The 16,266-nt window shown below is 55.3% G+C and overlaps 3 protein-coding genes across 3 annotated transcripts; 2 read left to right on the top strand and 1 right to left on the bottom strand.

The window, feature by feature from the left end:
- Window positions 1-1,200: 1,200 nt before the first annotated feature.
- On the bottom strand, window positions 1,201-6,997 carry LOC120747980 (gap junction delta-2 protein-like). The gene is made up of 3 exons (XM_040054046.2): window positions 6,892-6,997; window positions 3,942-4,422; window positions 1,201-1,650 (listed from the first exon to the last, which is right to left on the bottom strand). The coding sequence occupies exons 1-3, from the start codon at window positions 6,960-6,962 to the stop codon at window positions 1,201-1,203; spliced, it is 1,002 nt and encodes a 333-aa protein (XP_039909980.1). The 5' UTR covers window positions 6,963-6,997.
- A 1,034-nt stretch (window positions 6,998-8,031) lies between these two features.
- SELENOV (selenoprotein V) lies at window positions 8,032-12,384 on the top strand. Its single transcript, XM_040054047.1, has 5 exons — window positions 8,032-8,091; window positions 8,519-8,543; window positions 8,701-8,754; window positions 10,094-10,168; window positions 10,308-12,384. The coding sequence occupies exons 1-5, from the start codon at window positions 8,060-8,062 to the stop codon at window positions 10,380-10,382; spliced, it is 261 nt and encodes an 86-aa protein (XP_039909981.1). The 5' UTR covers window positions 8,032-8,059; the 3' UTR covers window positions 10,383-12,384.
- Window positions 12,385-13,073: 689 nt separating this feature from the next.
- Window positions 13,074-15,744, top strand: LOC120747979 (histone H3.3A). Its single transcript, XM_040054045.2, has 4 exons — window positions 13,074-13,204; window positions 13,629-13,772; window positions 14,042-14,195; window positions 15,053-15,744. The coding sequence occupies exons 2-4, from the start codon at window positions 13,645-13,647 to the stop codon at window positions 15,179-15,181; spliced, it is 411 nt and encodes a 136-aa protein (XP_039909979.1). The 5' UTR covers window positions 13,074-13,204; window positions 13,629-13,644; the 3' UTR covers window positions 15,182-15,744.
- Window positions 15,745-16,266: the final 522 nt, after the last annotated feature.

Below are 16,266 nucleotides of genomic sequence, written 5' to 3'. Positions count from 1 at the left end.
GTGAAATCCCAGCGGTTTTGGCTCCGCTCTGGGGCTGAATTCCTGCCCAGCTCCTCTCCTGATCCCAATCCCATCCCGATCCCAAATCCCCTCACGTGAACAGCGACTCTCTGGACTCTGTCCTGCCCCAATCTCATCCCAATTTAACCCAAATTTACCCAATTTAACCCCAAATCCCGTCACACGTAGGCCGACTCTGGCTCCAATCTCAATCCCAAATTTCCCTGATTTTCCCCCAAATCCCGCCACACGTAGGTCAACTCGCTGGACTGGGTCCTTCCCATCGTCCCCGTTATCCCTGTCCCCATTGTCCCCGTTATCCCGGTGTCCCCCCCGGGGGATTTGGGGACAAACCCCAGGAATTTGGGGTGAAACCTCAGGGATTTGGGGATAAAAATCCATTGGTTTTATGGATAAAAATCCCAATGGATTTGGGGACAAACCCTGGGAATTTGGGGATAAAAATCCCAATGGATTTGGGGATAAATCCCAGGAATTGGGGGATAAAAATCCAATGGTTTGGGGGATAAAAATCCAATGGTTTTGGGGATAAACCCCAGGAATTTGAGGATAAAAATCCCAATGAATTTGGGGACAAACCCCAGGAATTTGGGGTGAAACCTCAGGGATTTGGGGATAAAAATCCATTGGTTTTATGGATAAAAATCCCAATGGGTTTGGGGACAAACCCCGGGAATTGGGGGATAAAAATCCCAATGGATTTGGGGATAAACCCTGGGAATTTGAGGATAAAAATCCCAATGGGTTTGGGGACAAACCCTGGGAATTTGAGGATAAAAATCCCAATTTCCAGTCCCAATCCCATCACACGTAGGCCGACTCGCTGGACTGGGTCCTTCCCATTGTCCCCATTGTCCCCATTGTCCCCATTGTCCCCGTTATCCCAATGTCCCCACTCCCAGTGTCCCCCCCGGGGGATTTGGGGACAAACCCCAGGAACTGGAGGATAAAAATCCCAATGGATTTGGGGACAAACCCTGGGAATTTGGGGATAAAAATCCATTGGTTTTGGGGATAAAAATCCAATGGATTTGGGGATAAACCCCAGGAATTTGGGGTGAAACCTCAGGGATTTGGGGATAAAAATCCATTGGTTTTGGGGATAAAAAATCCCAATGGATTTGGGGACAAACCCCAGGAATTTGGGGATAAAAATCCCAATTTCCAGTCCCAATCCCATCACACGTAGGCTGACTCGCTGGACTGGGTCCTTCCCATCGTCCCCGTTATCCCTGTCGCCGTTATCCCTGCCGTTATCCCTGTCCCCGTTATCCCTGTCCCCGTTATCCCCGCCGTCCCCGTTATCCCTGTCCCCGTTATCCCTGTCATTCCCGTTATCCCGGCGTCCCCGGGCAGGGAGCGGCGCCGCGCCCGGGCCCCCCTGACGGCGGCGCGCACCTTGCGCCAGCCCAGGTGGTTGAGCTCGGCCAGGTTGAGCAGGACGCAGACGCCGGAGACGGCGAACATGAACACCAGGAAGACGCTCTTCTCGGTGGGGCGCGAGACGTAGCACTCCACCTCCTTGAGGCACGGGTAGCGGCGGCACTCGAAGATGGCCGGGACCTTGAACCCGTACAGGAAATATTGTCCACCCAGGAACCCGATCTCCAGGGCGTTCCGGAACACCACCTGAAGGGGAAATAAATATAAATGTAAATGTAAATAAATATAAATACAAATGGGAAATAGCACGGGTAGCGGCGGCACTCGAAGATGGCCGGGACCTTGAACCCGTACAGGAAATACTGGCCGCCGAGGAACCCGATCTCCAGGGCGTTCCGGAACACCACCTGAGAGAAATAAATATAAATAAATTGGATAAAATAAATACAAATAGGAAATATTGTCCACCCAGGAACCCGATCTCCAGGGCGTTCCGGAACACCACCTGAGAGAAATAAATAGAAATAAATAAAATAAAATAAAATAAATATCAACAGGAAATATTGTCCACCCAGGAACCCGATCTCCAGGGCGTTCCGGAACACCACCTAAAGGGGAAATAAATATAAATGTAAATGTAAATAAATATAAATACAAATAGGAAATAGCACGGGTAGCGGCGGCACTCGAGGATGGCCGGGACCTTGAACCCGTACAGGAAATACTGGCCGCCGAGGAAGCCGATCTCCAGGGCGTTACGGAACACCACCTGAGAGAAATAAATAGAAATAAATACAATAAATAGAAATATAAATAGGAAATATTGTCTGCCAAGGAATCTGATCTCCAGAGCGTTACGGAACACCACCTAAAGGGGAAATAAATAGAAATAAATTGGATAAAATAAATGTAAATAGGAAATACTGTCCACCCAGGAACCCGATCTCCAGAGCGTTCTGGAACACAACCTGAGAGAAATAAATATAAATAAATAAAATAAATATAAATGTAAATAGGAAATATTGTCCACCCAGGAACCCGATCTCCAGAGCGTTACGGAACACCACCTAAAGGGGAAATAAATATAAATAAATTGGATAAAATAAATGTAAATAGGAAATACTGGCCGCCGAGGAAGCCGATCTCCAGGGCGTTACGGAACACCACCTGAGAGAAATAAATATAAATAAATTGGATAAAATAAATATAAATAGGAAATATTGTCTGCCAAGGAACCGATCTCCAGGGCATTACGGAACACCACCTGAGAGAAATAAATAGAAATAAATAAAATAAATGTAAATGTAAATAGGAAATACTGGCCGCCGAGGAAGCCGATCTCCAGAGCGTTCCGGAACACCACCTGAGAGAAATAAATACATAAAAATAAATATAAATTAAATAAGAAATACTGACCGCCGAGGAAGCCGATCTCCAGGGCGTTACGGAACACCACCTAAAGGGGAAATAAATAGAAATGTAAATGTAAATAAATATAAATACAAATAGGAAATACTGACCACCGAGGAACCCGATCTCCAGGGCGTTACGGAACACCACCTGGGCAAGAAAATATAAATATAAATAAAATAAATTGATTAAAATAAATATAAATTAAATAGGAAATATTGTCCACCCAGGAAGCCGATCTCCAGGGCGTTACGGAACACCACCTGAGAGAAATAAATAGAAATAAATATTAATATAAGCAGGAAATATTGTCTGCCAAGAAAACCGATCTCCAGGGTGTTACGGAATACTACCTGAAGGGGAAATAAATATAAATACAATAAAATAAAATAAAATGGGGGAAACGCCCACCCAGGAACCCTGATCTCCACCACCTTCCCGACCACCGCCCGCAAACTAGTAAAAAAAAAAAACAAAAAAAAAAAAAAAAAAAAATTGGGGGGGAGGGAAACAAAAAAATCAATAAAAACACGCAAAAAAAAACCCCAATAAAACCAAATAAAAACACACACCAAAAAACCCAATAAAACCAAATAAAAACAGAAAAAATCAACAAAACCAAATAAAAACACACCAAAAAAAACCCAATAAAACCAAATTTTTTAAAAAAACCAAAAATCACCAAAACCAAATAAAAACACACCAAAAAAACCTCAATAAAGCCAGATAAACACACCAAAAAATCACCAAAACCAAATAAAACCACACTAAAACCCCCAATAAAACCAACTAAAACCACAAAAAAAACCCAATAAAACCAAATAAAAACACACCAAAAAAAACAATAAAACCCAATAAAACCACCAAAAAAAAATCAACAAAACCAAATAAAAACACACCAAAAAAAAACAATAAAACCAAATTTTAATTTAAAAAAACCAAAAAATCACCAAAACCAAATAAAAACACACCAAACCCTCCAACAAAACCAACTAAAACCACAAAAAAATCACCAAAACCAAATAAAAACACACCCAAAACCCCCAATAAATCCAACTAAAACCATTCCCACCCCAAACCCCCACCCCAAACCCCACACCCACGCCCCGTCTCCGCCGCCCCCTCACCTGGATGACGTAGAAGCGGGAGATGCCCTCGTGCCGCCTGCCCTTGGCGCCGCCGCCGCTGCGCTCCGCGTCCCCGCGGGTGTCCCCCTCGATGTCCCCACGGGTGTCCCCACGGATGTCCCCCTCCGTGTCCCCCTCCGTGTCCCCGCGGCGCCGGCGCGGGCGCAGCAGCGGGCGCAGGAAGGCGCAGCGCCGGTGTCCCCGCTGTCCCCGCTGTCCCCGCTGCCCCCGGTGCCCGCCGCGCTTGGCGGCCTGGTGCACGCTGTAGGTGATGAAGCAGAGGCTGGGCGTGCACACCAGCAGGATCTGGAAAACCCAGTAGCGCATGTGCGAGATGGGGAAGGCCAGGTCGTAGCAGGCCTGGTTGCAGCCCGGCTGCAGCGCGTTGCACAGGAACATGCTCTGCTCGTCCTCGTACACCGTCTCGCCCACGATGGCCACGATCAGGATGCGGAAGATCACCACCACCGTCAGCAGGATCCTGGGGAGAGGGGACATGGAGCACCTGGGGGCACCTGGGAATACCTGGGGGACACCTGGGAACACCTGGGGACACCTGGGGACACCTGGGGACACCTGGGGATACCTGGGGATATCTGAGATCACCACCACCGTCAGCAGGATCCTGCGGGGAAATGGGGATTGGGGGCACCTGGGGGCACCTGGGGGCACCTGGGGGCACCTGGGGACACCTGGGGACACCTGGGAACACCTGGGGACACCTGGGGACACCTGAGAACATCTGGGGGGCATCTGGGAATACCTGGGGACACCTGGGGACACCTGGGGATACCTGAGATCACCACCACCGTCAGCAGGATCCTGCGGGGAATGGGGATTGGGGGCACCTGGGGGCACCTGGGGGCACCTGGGGACACCTGGGGGGCACCTGGGGGTACCTGAGATCACCACCACCGTCAGCAGGATCCTGGGGAGAGGGGACATGGAGCACCTGGGGGCACCTGGGGGCACCTGGGGGTACCTGGGGATACCTGAGATCACCACCACCGTCAGCAGGATCCTGCGGAGAGGGGACATGGAGCATCTGGGGGCACCTGGGGACACCTGGGGGGCACCTGGGAACACCTGGGGATACCTGGGGACACCTGAGATCACCACCACCGTCAGCAGGATCCTGCGGGGAATGGGGATTGGGGACACCTGGGGGCACCTGGGGACACCTGGGGGACACCTGGGGACACCTGGGGGTACCGGAGGGTACCTGGGGCTGGAGATGTGGGGCTGACCTGGATTTGGGGGTCACACCTGGCCCTGGGGTCACACCTGGCCCTGGGGTCACACCTGGGTTTGGGGGTCACACCTGGATTTGGGGGGTCACACCTGGCCCTGGGGTGACACCTGGCCCTGGGGTCACACCTGGGTTTTTCCCGGACCTGCCTCACCTGTCCCCAGCCGGTCACGTGACTCGCCGGGCGCGTGACTCATCGGTCGCGTGACTCGCCCGGTCACGTGCTCCCCGTGGGCGGCTCTGAGCCGCCGGGGTTACCTGGGGTCACGCGGGGGTCACCTGGGGTCACACCTGCTGTGTCCCCAAAATCCCACCCGGGGTCACACCTGTGTCCCCCTAAATCCTAACCTGGGGTCACACCTGTGTCACCCTAAATCCCACCTGTGTCCCCAAAATCCCACCTGTATCCCCAAATCCCACCTGGGGTCACACCTGTGTCACCTCAAACCCCACCTGGGGTCACACCTGCTGTGTCCCCAAATCCCACCTGGGGTCACACCTGCTGTGTCCCCAAAATCCCACCTGTGTCCCCAAATCCCACCTGGGGTCACACCTGTATCCCAAAATCCCACCTGTGTCCCCAAAATCCCACCTGGGGTCACACCTGTATCCCAAAATCCCACCTGTGTCCCCAAAATCCTAACCTGGGTCACACCTGTATCCCAAAATCCCACCTGTGTCCCCAAATCCCACCTGGGGTCACACCTGTGTCCCCAAATCCCACCTGGGGTCACACCTGTCCCCCCCAGGCCCCCTGGGTCACACCTGTGTCCCCCCCAGGTCACACCTGTCCCCGGTGTCACTGCCAGGTGACAGCGGGGAGGGATTTGGGGGGTCCTGGGATGGATTTGGGGGATCCAGGGATATCCGGGGTGGATCCAGGGATATCCGGGGTGGATCCAGGGGGGATTTGGGGATCCCAGGATGGATTATGGGGATCCAGGGATATTTGGGGGATCCAGGGATATCCGGGGTGGATCCAGGGGAGTTCGGGGGTCCCCGGGGGTGGATTTGGGGTGGATTTCAGGTGAATTGGGATGGATTTGGGGTGACCCCGGGAATCTCCGGGATGATTCCAGGGTGTCCCCAGGGGTCTCAGGGGTTCCGGGGTGGATCCGGGGTGTCCCCGGGACAGATTTGGGATGGATCCGGGATGGATCCGGGATGGATTTGGGATGGATTTGGGATGGATCCGGGGTGGATTTGGGATGGATCCGGGATGGATTTGGGATGGATTTGGGGTGTCCCCGGGATGGATCTGGGATGGATCCGGGGTATCCCCAGGGTGTCCCCGGTGTGTCCCCGGGATGGATCTGGGATGGATTTGGGATGATTTCGGGGGGTCCCCGGGGTATCCCCGGGGTGTCCCCGGGATGGATTTGGGATGGATTTGGGGTGTCCCCGGGATGGATTTGGGATGGATTTGGGGTGTCCCCGGGGTGTCCCCGGGATGGATCCGGGATGGATTTGGGATGGATCCGGGATGGATTTGGGATGGATCCGGAGTGTCCCCGGGATGGATTCGGGATGATTTCGGGGTGTCCCCGGGATGGATTTGGGATGGATCCGGAGTGACCCCGGGATGGATCCGGGATGGATTTGGGATGGATCCGGGATGGATTTGGGATGGATTTGGGATGGATTTGGGGTGTCCCCGGGATGGATCTGGGATGATTTCGGGGGTCCCCGGGGGTCGCTCACCTGCCGATCATGGTGGAGTGCTGCTGCACCGCCGCCTCCAGCAGCCGCTCCAGGATCGTCCATTCGCCCATGGCTCCGGGACCCCCGGGATCCCCCCGGGACCCCCCCGGGACCCCCCCGGGACCCCCGGGATCGCTCCCGGATCCCCCCGGGACCCCCCCGGGACCCCCCCGGCTCAGCGGCCGCGCCCCCCGCGCCCCCCGCGCCCCCCGGGATCGGGCGGATCCAGCGGATCCCGGGGATCCATCGGCGCGGCCGCTGCCAGCGAGGGGAGGGGCGGCACTGGGGGCACTGGGAGGGACTGGGAGGGACTGGGAGGGACTGGGAGCGCTGGGGGAGGGACTGGGAGGGACTGGGAGGGACTGGGAACACAGGGGGAGGGACTGGGAGGGGACTGGGAACACTGGGAGGGGACTGGAAACACTGGGGGAGGGACTGGGAGGGACTGGGAGCGCTGGGGGAGGGACTGGGAGGGGACTGGGAGGGACTGGGGAGGACTTGAGGGGGTTGTACTGGAATTTATACTGGTTATACTGGGGGGGGTTTATACTGGTTATACTGGGGGAGGGACTGGGTTATACTGGGGGGCTGCTGTACTGGTGTCGCTGGTGTCCCCAGTGTCCCCATACTGGGGTCACTGGTGTCACCATGGTGTCACGGGTTTCATTGTCATTCCCATACTGGTGTCACTGGTGTCACCGGTGTCCCCATACTGGTGTCACTGGTGTTCCCATACTGGTGTCACTGGTATCGCCGTACTGGTCCCAGCGGTGTCCCCATACTGGTGTCACCGGTGTCCCCATACTGGTGTCACTGGTTTCATTGTCATTCCCATACTGGTGTCACTGGTGTCCCTGTCATTCCCATACTGGTGTCAGTGGTGTCCCCATACTGGTGTCACTGGTGTCCCCATACTGGTGTCACTGGTGTCCCCATACTGGTGTCACTGGTGTCACTGGTATCCCCATACTGGTGTCACTGGTGTCCCTGTCATCCCCATACTGGTATCACTGGGGTCCCTGTCATCCCCATACTGGTGTCACTGGTGTCACTGGTGTCACTGGTGTCCCCATACTGGTGTCACTGGTGTCACTGGTGTCCCGGTCCCGCCACCGCCGCTGTCCCCGCAGTCCCCGGCCCCGCCCCTCGCGCATGCGCAGTTGTCGCCATGGCGCCGCTCCGAGTCCACGTCCTTTACTGGTACCGGGGCCCGGAATGGGGAGGGGGGACCCCAAATCCCGGGGGGACCCCAAATCCTGGGGGGGTCCCCAAATCCCGGGGGGCTCCCAAATCCTGGGGGGGTCCCCAAATCCTGGGTAGACCCCAAATCCCGGGGGGACCCCAAATCCTCGGGGGACCCCAAATCCTGGGGGGACCCCAAATCCTGGGGGGGTCCCGAAATCCTGGGGAGGGACCCCAAATCCTGGGGGGTCCCCAAATCCCGAGGGGGGTCCCGAAATCCTGGGAAGGGACCCCAAATCCTGGGGGGTCCCCAAATCCCGAGGGGGGTCCCGAAATCCTGGGGGGGGTCCCTAATTCCTGGGAGCGTCCCCAAATCTCGGGGTGTCCCCAATTTCGGGGTGCCCCCTTTTTTAACCCCCCCCTCACTTTTCCCTCCCTCCCACAGCGGAGCCTGAGGCTATAAACCCAAGGTGAGCCCCCTCCCCAAATTCCTGACCCCCCCAAAATCCGGGGGGACCCCAGAACAATCGGGGACCCCCTCCCCAAATTCCTGACACCCCCAAAATCCGGGGGGACCCCAGAACAATCGGGGACCCCCCCCCAATTCCTGACCCCCCCAATTTGCAGTTCCAGAGGCTGAAGCAGGAGCTGGAGCGGCGCTTCCCGGGAGCCCTGGACGTGGTGGGAATTTTGGGGGGACCCCCCCCCCGAATTTTGGGGGGTTCGGGGTTAATTTGGGAAGGGGGAGCTGTAGGATTTGGGGGGGGGGGGGGAAATTCCCATGAAAATTTTGGGGGATGTGCAGGGTTTTGGGGGAAATCCCGGGATTTTCGGGGTGGGATCCCCAGGATTTTTGGGATGAATCCCCAGGATTTTTAGGATGAATTCCCCATTATTTTTAGGATTAATCCCCATTATTTTCGGGGTGTATCCCCATGATTTTTTGGGATGAATCCCCATTATTTTTGGGGGTGAATCCGCATTATTTTTGGGGGATGAATCCCCAGGATTTTTTGTGTGTATCCCCATCATTTTTTGGGTGAATCCCCAGGATTTTTGGGATGAATTCCCCATTATTTTTGGGGTGTATCCCCATGATTTTTTGGGTGAATCCCCAGAATTTTTTGTGTGTATCCCCGTTATTTTTTGTGGATGAATCCCCAGGATTTTTTGGGGGGTGAATCCCCAGGATTTTTGGGGTGAATCCCCAGGAATTTTTGGGGGTGAATCCCCAGGATTTTTTGTGATGAATCCTCAGGATTTTTGGGTTGGGATCCCCAGGATTTTTTGGAGATGTATCCTCAGGATTTTTCGGGGTGAATCCCCATTGGTTTTGGGTCTGGAGTTTTTTGGGGATGAATCCCCATTATTTTTGGGATGAATCCCCAGGATTTTGGGGATGAATCCCCAGGATTTTTTGGGGATGAATCCCCAGGATATTTTGTGTGTATCCCCATTATTTTTGGGATGAATCCCCAGGATTTTTGGGGATGAATCCCCAGGATTTTTTGTGTGTATCCCCAGGATTTTTTGTGTGTATCCCCATTATTTTTGGGGATGAATCCCCAGGATTTTTTGGGGTGTATCCCCAGTATTTTTGGGGGATGAATCCCCATTATTTTTGGGGATGAATCCCCAGGATTTTTGGGGGTGTATCCCCATCATTTTTTGTGTGTATCCCCATTATTTTTGGGATGAATCCCCAGGATTTTTGGGGATGAATCCCCAGGATTTTTTGTGTGTATCCCCATTATTTTTGGGGATGAATCCCCGTTATTTTTGGGGATGAATCCCCAGGAATTTTTGTGTGTATCCCCATTATTTTTGGGGATGAATCCCCATTATTTTTGGGGATGAATCCCCAGGATTTTTTGTGTGTATCCCCAGGATTTTCGGGGTGAATCCCCGGGATTTTTTGGGGGATGAATCCCCGGGATTTTTTGTGTGCATCCCCAGGATTTTCGGGGTGAATCCCCGGGATTTCGGGGGTCTCTCAGCTGTCCCCCCCCTGTCCCCCCAGAGCGGCCAGGGCACGCGGGAGGTGACGGGATGGTTTGAGGTGACCGTGGCGGGGCACCTGGTGCACTCCAAGAAGGTCGGTGGCCGCCCCTCCCCGTCCCCCTCCCCGATTTTGGGGACCCCTCCCCAGTTTTGGGGACCCCTCCCCAATTTCGGGGTGTCCCCAATTTCGGGGTGTCCCCAATTTCGGGGTGTCCCCTTTCCCTCCCCTCCAGAACGGCGATGGCTTCGTGGACAGCGACTCCAAACTGCGCAGGATCGTGGCCGCCATCGAGTCCCACCTGGCCTAGGCCCCGCTAGGGGTGGGGCGCGGCCGTGGCGACGCGTCGCGATACCGCGCGATATATCGGGAGATATGGGCGGGTGTCGCGAGATACCGCGGGTTATCAGGAGATATCGCGAGATATCGCGAGGTATCGCGAGGTATCGCGACGCGTCGCGACGGCGCCGACCCCTCCCGGCCCCTCCCAGGCCCCCCCCCAGCGCTCCATGACGGGAATCGCCGAAACGCCGCCGGCACCGGGCGCGTCCCAGACCCCGCGCGGGAGGGGGCACGGGGGGCTGGGGGGGGTCAGAGCCCACCCCAAACCCCGAGAGCCCACCCCAAATCCCTTAATTCCATCTGAAATCCCTGAGATCCCACCCAAAATCCTGAAATCCCACCCAAAATCCCTTAATTCCATCTGAAATCCCTCAAATTCCACCCCAAACCCCGAGATCCCACCCAAAATCCTGAAATCCCACCCTAAATCCCTTAACTCCATCTGAAATCCCACCCCAAATCCCTTAATTCCATCTGAAATCCCGAGATCCCACCCAAAATCCTGAGATCCCACCCTAAATCCCTTAACTCCATCTGAAATCCCACCCAAAATCCCTTAACTCCATCTGAAATCCCTCAAGTTCCACCCAAAATCCCTTAATTCCATCTGAAATCCCTGAGATCCCACCCAAAATCCTGAAATCCCACCCAAAATCCCTTAATTCCATCTGAAATCCCACCCAAAATCCTGAGATCCCACCCTAAATCCCTTAACTCCATCTGAAATCCCTCAAGTTCCACCCAAAATCCCGAGATCCCACCCCAAATCCCTTAATTCCATCTGAAATCCCTCAAATTCCACCCCAAATCCCGAGATCCCACCCTAAATCCCTTAATTCCATCTGGAATCCCTGAAATCCCACCCAAAATCCCGAAATCCCACCCAAAATCCCTTAATTCCATCTGAAATCCCTCAAATCCCACCCAAAATCCCTTAATTCCATCTGAAATCCCTCAAATTCCACCCAAAATCCTGAAATCCCACCCAAAATCCCGAGATCCCACCCAAAATCCTGAGATCCCACCCAAAATCCTGAAATCCCACCCTAAATCCCTTAATTTCATCTGAAATCCCACCCAAAATCCCTTAATTCCATCTGGAATCCCTGAGATCCCACCCAAAATCCCTTAATTCCATCTGAAATCCCTCAAATCCCACCCAAAATCCCTTAATTCCATCTGAAATCCCTCAAATTCCACCCAAAATCCCATCCAAAATCCTGAGATCCCACCCTAAATCCTGAGATCCCACCCAAAATCCCGAGATCTCACCCTAAATCCCTCAAATCCCACCCCAAATCCCTTAATTCCATCTGAAATCCCACCCAAAATCCCTCAGAACACACCCAAACTCCTTTCATTCCATCCTAAATTCCTTCATTCCATCCTAAATTCCTGAGATCCCACCCAGCATCCTGAGATCTCACCCAAATTCCCTCAAATTCCACCCCAAATCCCTCAAATGTCATCCTAAATATTTCCTTCCACCCCAAACGCTTCAAATCCCTCAAATTTCATCCAAAAATCTCTCAAGTTTCACTCCAAACCCCCTCAGATCCCACCCAAAATCCCTCAGATTTCATCCTAAACCCCTCAAATCCCACCCTAAATATTTTTATTCCACCCCAAATCCTTCAAATCCCCCTCCCCAAAACCTTTCTTCCCCCTCCAAATTCTCCTCTTACCCCCCCAAAATCCTTCCCCTCGCTCCAAAAACTCCTCTTTTTTTTTTCTTTCACCAACCGCCTTCGCCGCTGCCGTTTTCAGCCGAATTCTGCATTTTTGGGGATTTTTCTCCCACGGAACTCTCCCCGACGGGGCTGAAAGAATCGGGGAAAAAGCTGTTTAAACCACTAAAAATAGCCGTAATGATTTTATTATCCCTCCCCCCGTTTATTAGCTCTCAACCACCGTTCCAGTTGCCTTCCGTGACCCGGTGGCCTTTTGGGAATAAAGCGTTGGAAATCGGAGCCGGATTTGGGGTTTTTTTGGGGGTGTTTTTGTGTGGTTTTGGGATTAACCGAGCGGTTTTAAGGGGGAAAAAAGGAGCTGAGGGAGGAGGGATGGGGGAATCCTTCCAAGCTCTCGGAAAATTCCCTTTTCCTGCTTGATCCTGAAAGAGCAGCACGGCGGGATCGGGGAGTTGCGGAATTGTCGGTTTTGGGGAATAAAAGGATGGAAAACTGAGCTGGATTTGGGTTGGGGTTTGGGGCGATTCGAGGGGGCTTTTTTTGGGATCGACACGCTCCAAGCTTCGCCCCCGTGCTTCATCCTAAAAAAACATTGTGAAACGACGAAATTACGGAACTGCTCCCCTCGGGAATAAAAAGTGGAAAACTGAGACGGATTTGAACCGTTTTGTGAGGGGTCTTTTTTTGAGGGGAGGGAAATCTACTGGGTGTTTCCATGGTGGGGGGAAAAACAAGAGACCTGAGGGACGCCTGGCTCCGAGCTCTCCCAAACTCCTTCCTCTGCCTTAGACCCCATAAAAACACCATAATTCGAGCACGGAAATTAAAGAATTACGGAATGAGGAGGCCGAAAAAAGCCCCGGGGGCGCCTCAGGCCCCGCGTCGCCCTCAGGGCTCCCAAGATGGCGGCGCGGCCTCACCTCAGCCGACCCCTCCCGCGTTCCCGCCCCGCCGCGCGCGGGGCACGACGGGAACCGCCCTCAGCCGGGAGCCGCCATTTTCTGCCGGGAAAGGCGGGAAGGGGGAGATCGAAGCCGCCGCAGCTGCACCGCGGGATTCCCCCCACGGCTCCAGCGCCGCTCGCCAGCGCCGCTCGCAGGTACCGGGGGCGCGGGGTCGGTACCGGGGAGCGGTGGGGGAAGCACCGGGAAGGCTCCGGTGCGCCGGGGGGGGGGCTGGGGGGGGGACCGGGGTCGCCTGAGGAGACGGTTGCGCTTAGTCCCGCCTTCCGTGCGGTGCCGCGCGCCGGTTGGCCGAGGGGCCGGGGCGTGATTGGCTGCGAGGCGCGTCAATCAAAGGGAGGGCGCGCGCTTACGCCGGCGAGTCGGCGGGGGTGCTGCGCGGGGGCTTCTGGGTGCGGTAGTTCCGGGGCGGAACTACCGGGCCAGTCAGGAGCCGTTGGTCGCCGTCACGTGACGCGGCGCGGGGCCTCACGGGAGCTGTAGTCCCCTTAGGCGGCGCCGGTCTTTTTCCCGTTTTTCCCGGTTTTTTTTTTTTTTCCCCGGTTTTCCCGGCGCTTCCAGGCTGTGACGGCCCGGGATGGCCCGCACCAAGCAGACGGCTCGGAAATCCACCGGCGGCAAGGCGCCGCGGAAGCAGCTGGCCACCAAGGCGGCCCGGAAGAGCGCGCCCTCCACGGGCGGCGTCAAGAAACCGCATCGCTACCGGTACCGGGGGGGACACCGGGGATATCGCGACAGGCGCGACAGGAGGCTGGGGACATGCTGGGGACACCTGTGAAACCCCCAGAGCAGTGAGGGGGTCACAGGGGGACACGGGAGGGGACAAAGGAGGGGCACACACGTGTGTGACAGGGACGCAGGTGTGTGACAGGGACGCAGGTGTGTGACAGGGACACAGGTGTGTCCCAGGGCACAAGGAGGCACCCCGGGGTGCCCCAGGTGTCCCCAGCGCCGTGTTGTCCCCGTGTCCCCAGGCCCGGCACGGTGGCGCTGCGCGAGATCCGGCGCTACCAGAAATCCACGGAGCTGCTGATCCGGAAGCTTCCGTTCCAGCGGCTGGTGCGGGAGATCGCGCAGGACTTCAAAACCGACCTGCGCTTCCAGAGCGCCGCCATCGGCGCGCTGCAGGTGAGGGCACACCTGGGCACAGCTGGGATACACCTGGGCACAGCTGGGATACACCTGGGCACAGCTGGGATACACCTGGGTACAGCTGGGATACACCTGGGCACAGCTGGGATACACCTGGGTACAGCTGGGACACACCTGGGCACAGCTGGGATACACTTGGGTACACCTGGGCACAGCTGGGATACACCTGGGTACAGCTGGGACACACCTGGGCACAGCTGGGACACACCTGGGCACAGCTGGGTACACCTGTGTGACACCCCAAAACCGACCTGCGCTTCCAGAGCGCCGCCATCGGCGCGCTGCAGGTGAGGGCACAGCTGGGCACAGCTGGGATACACCTGGGCACACCTGGGCACAGCTGGGATACACCTGGGCACAGCTGGGACACACCTGAGACACACCTGGGCACAGCTGGGACACGCCTGGGCACACCTGGGTACACCTGTGTGACGCCCCAAAACCGACCTGCGCTTCCGGAGCGCCGCCATCGGCGCGCTGCAGGTGAGGGCACACCTGGGATACACCTGGGCACACCTGGGGCACACCTGGGACACACCTGGGGCACACCTGGGCACAGCTGGGACACACCTGGGTACAGCTGGGTACAGCTGGGATACATCTGGGACACACCTGGGCACACCTGTGACGTCACACACCTGTGACGTCACACCTGTCACACACCTGTGCCACAGGAGGCCAGCGAGGCGTACCTGGTGGGGCTCTTTGAGGACACAGGGGTGGCACACAGGGACGCGGGGGTGTGGCAGGTGACCCCGTGGGTGTCACACCTGTGACGTCACACACCTGTGATGTCACACCTGTGACGTCACACCTGTCACACACCTGTGCAGGAGGCCAGCGAGGCGTACCTGGTGGGGCTCTTTGAGGACACCAACCTGTGCGCCATCCACGCCAAGCGCGTCACCATCATGCCCAAGGACATCCAGCTGGCGCGGCGGATCCGCGGCGAGCGCGCCTGAGCCTCGCGACTCCCCGGAATTTCCACGGGATTTCAGAAATTTTCCGGGATTTTCCAGGATTTTTCCAGAATTTCCTCGAATTTTCCCGGAATTTCTGAAATTTTCTGGGATTTTCCCAGAATTTTCCCGGAATTTCCCAGAAATTTCTGAAATTTTCCGGGATTTTTCCAGGATTTTCCCAGAATTTTCCCGGAATTTCCAAAATTTTCCGGGATTTTTCCAGAATTTCCTCGAATTTTCCCGGAATTTCTGAAATTTTCCAGGATTTTCCCAGAATTTTCCTCGAATTTCCCAGAAATTTCTGAAATTTTCTGGGATTTTTCCAGAATTTCCGGGATTTTTCCAGAATTTTTCCGGGATTTTCCGGGGCGATTTCCTCCCTTTTTTTGTACACTCGGGTTTTCCCTTTTTTGGGGGGGTTGTTGTGGGAATTCCTGGTTTTTCTACACGCGGAGATTTTTGGGATGGAAAACGGCGATTTTGGGAGCGGGGGTGGGGGGAAACGCCAAAAAAAATTCGGGAATTTGGGGGTAAAAACGGGAATTTGGGGGTAAAAAAACGGGAATTTGGGAGCGGGGAAATCGGGAATTTGGGGTTGGGGGGGGGTCCCGTCGGAATAAAGAGAATCCCGCAGGAAATTCCCGGATTTCTTTGGAATTCTTCCCGAATCGTCGGGATTTCCCGAATTGCCGCCCTTTTATCCCGAAATTCCGGGCTCGGGAGGGGTTAATTAGGGAATTGAGGGGGTTAATTAAGGACTGGGGTTAATTGGGGTGGGCGTGGCTTCCCCGCCTTTCGAGAATAAAGAAAATTCCCGGATTTCCTTGGAATTCCACCCAGATTTCTGGGAATTCTTCAAATTCTGGGGGAGATCAGGGGGTCCTTCGGGGGGTCTGGGAGGGTTTTGGGGGTCTCTGGGGGGTTTTTGGGTTTTTTGGGGGGGGTCCGGGGGTCTTCGGGGTCCCCCCAAATCCTCAACGGTCCTCCAGTCCGCCAGGGGGCGCCGCGGCGGGGAGGACCGCGCGCGTCCTCCTTGAAAAGGAGGCGTGGTCCCAGCTAGGGAGGCGTGTCCTCCTTGGGAAGGG

Source organism: Hirundo rustica (assembly GCF_015227805.2).
Source record: "Hirundo rustica isolate bHirRus1 chromosome 39 unlocalized genomic scaffold, bHirRus1.pri.v3 SUPER_39_unloc_3, whole genome shotgun sequence".
Classification (NCBI taxonomy): Eukaryota; Metazoa; Chordata; class Aves; order Passeriformes; family Hirundinidae; genus Hirundo; species Hirundo rustica.
Note: the sequence above shows the minus strand (reverse complement) of the source record. Positions and strands in the feature narration are given on the sequence as shown.

What these genes read in the sequence shown, in the direction of transcription:
- LOC120747980 (XM_040054046.2), bottom strand. Translation starts at nt 6,962, where the DNA reads ATGGGCGAATGGACGATCCTGGAGCGGCTGCTGGAGGCGGCGGTGCAG. An exon ending in CACTCCACCATGATCGGCAG is followed by an intron (nt 4,423 to 6,891) that starts GTGAGCGACCCC and finishes CCCTCTCCCCAG; the next exon opens with GATCCTGCTGACGGTGGTGG. An exon ending in CCCGCTTCTACGTCATCCAG is followed by an intron (nt 1,651 to 3,941) that starts GTGAGGGGGCGG and finishes TTTCCCCTTCAG; the next exon opens with GTGGTGTTCCGGAACGCCCT.
- LOC120747979 (XM_040054045.2), top strand. Translation starts at nt 13,645, where the DNA reads ATGGCCCGCACCAAGCAGACGGCTCGGAAATCCACCGGCGGCAAGGCG. An exon ending in AAGAAACCGCATCGCTACCG is followed by an intron (nt 13,773 to 14,041) that starts GTACCGGGGGGG and finishes CCGTGTCCCCAG; the next exon opens with GCCCGGCACGGTGGCGCTGC. An exon ending in CCGCCATCGGCGCGCTGCAG is followed by an intron (nt 14,196 to 15,052) that starts GTGAGGGCACAC and finishes ACACCTGTGCAG; the next exon opens with GAGGCCAGCGAGGCGTACCT.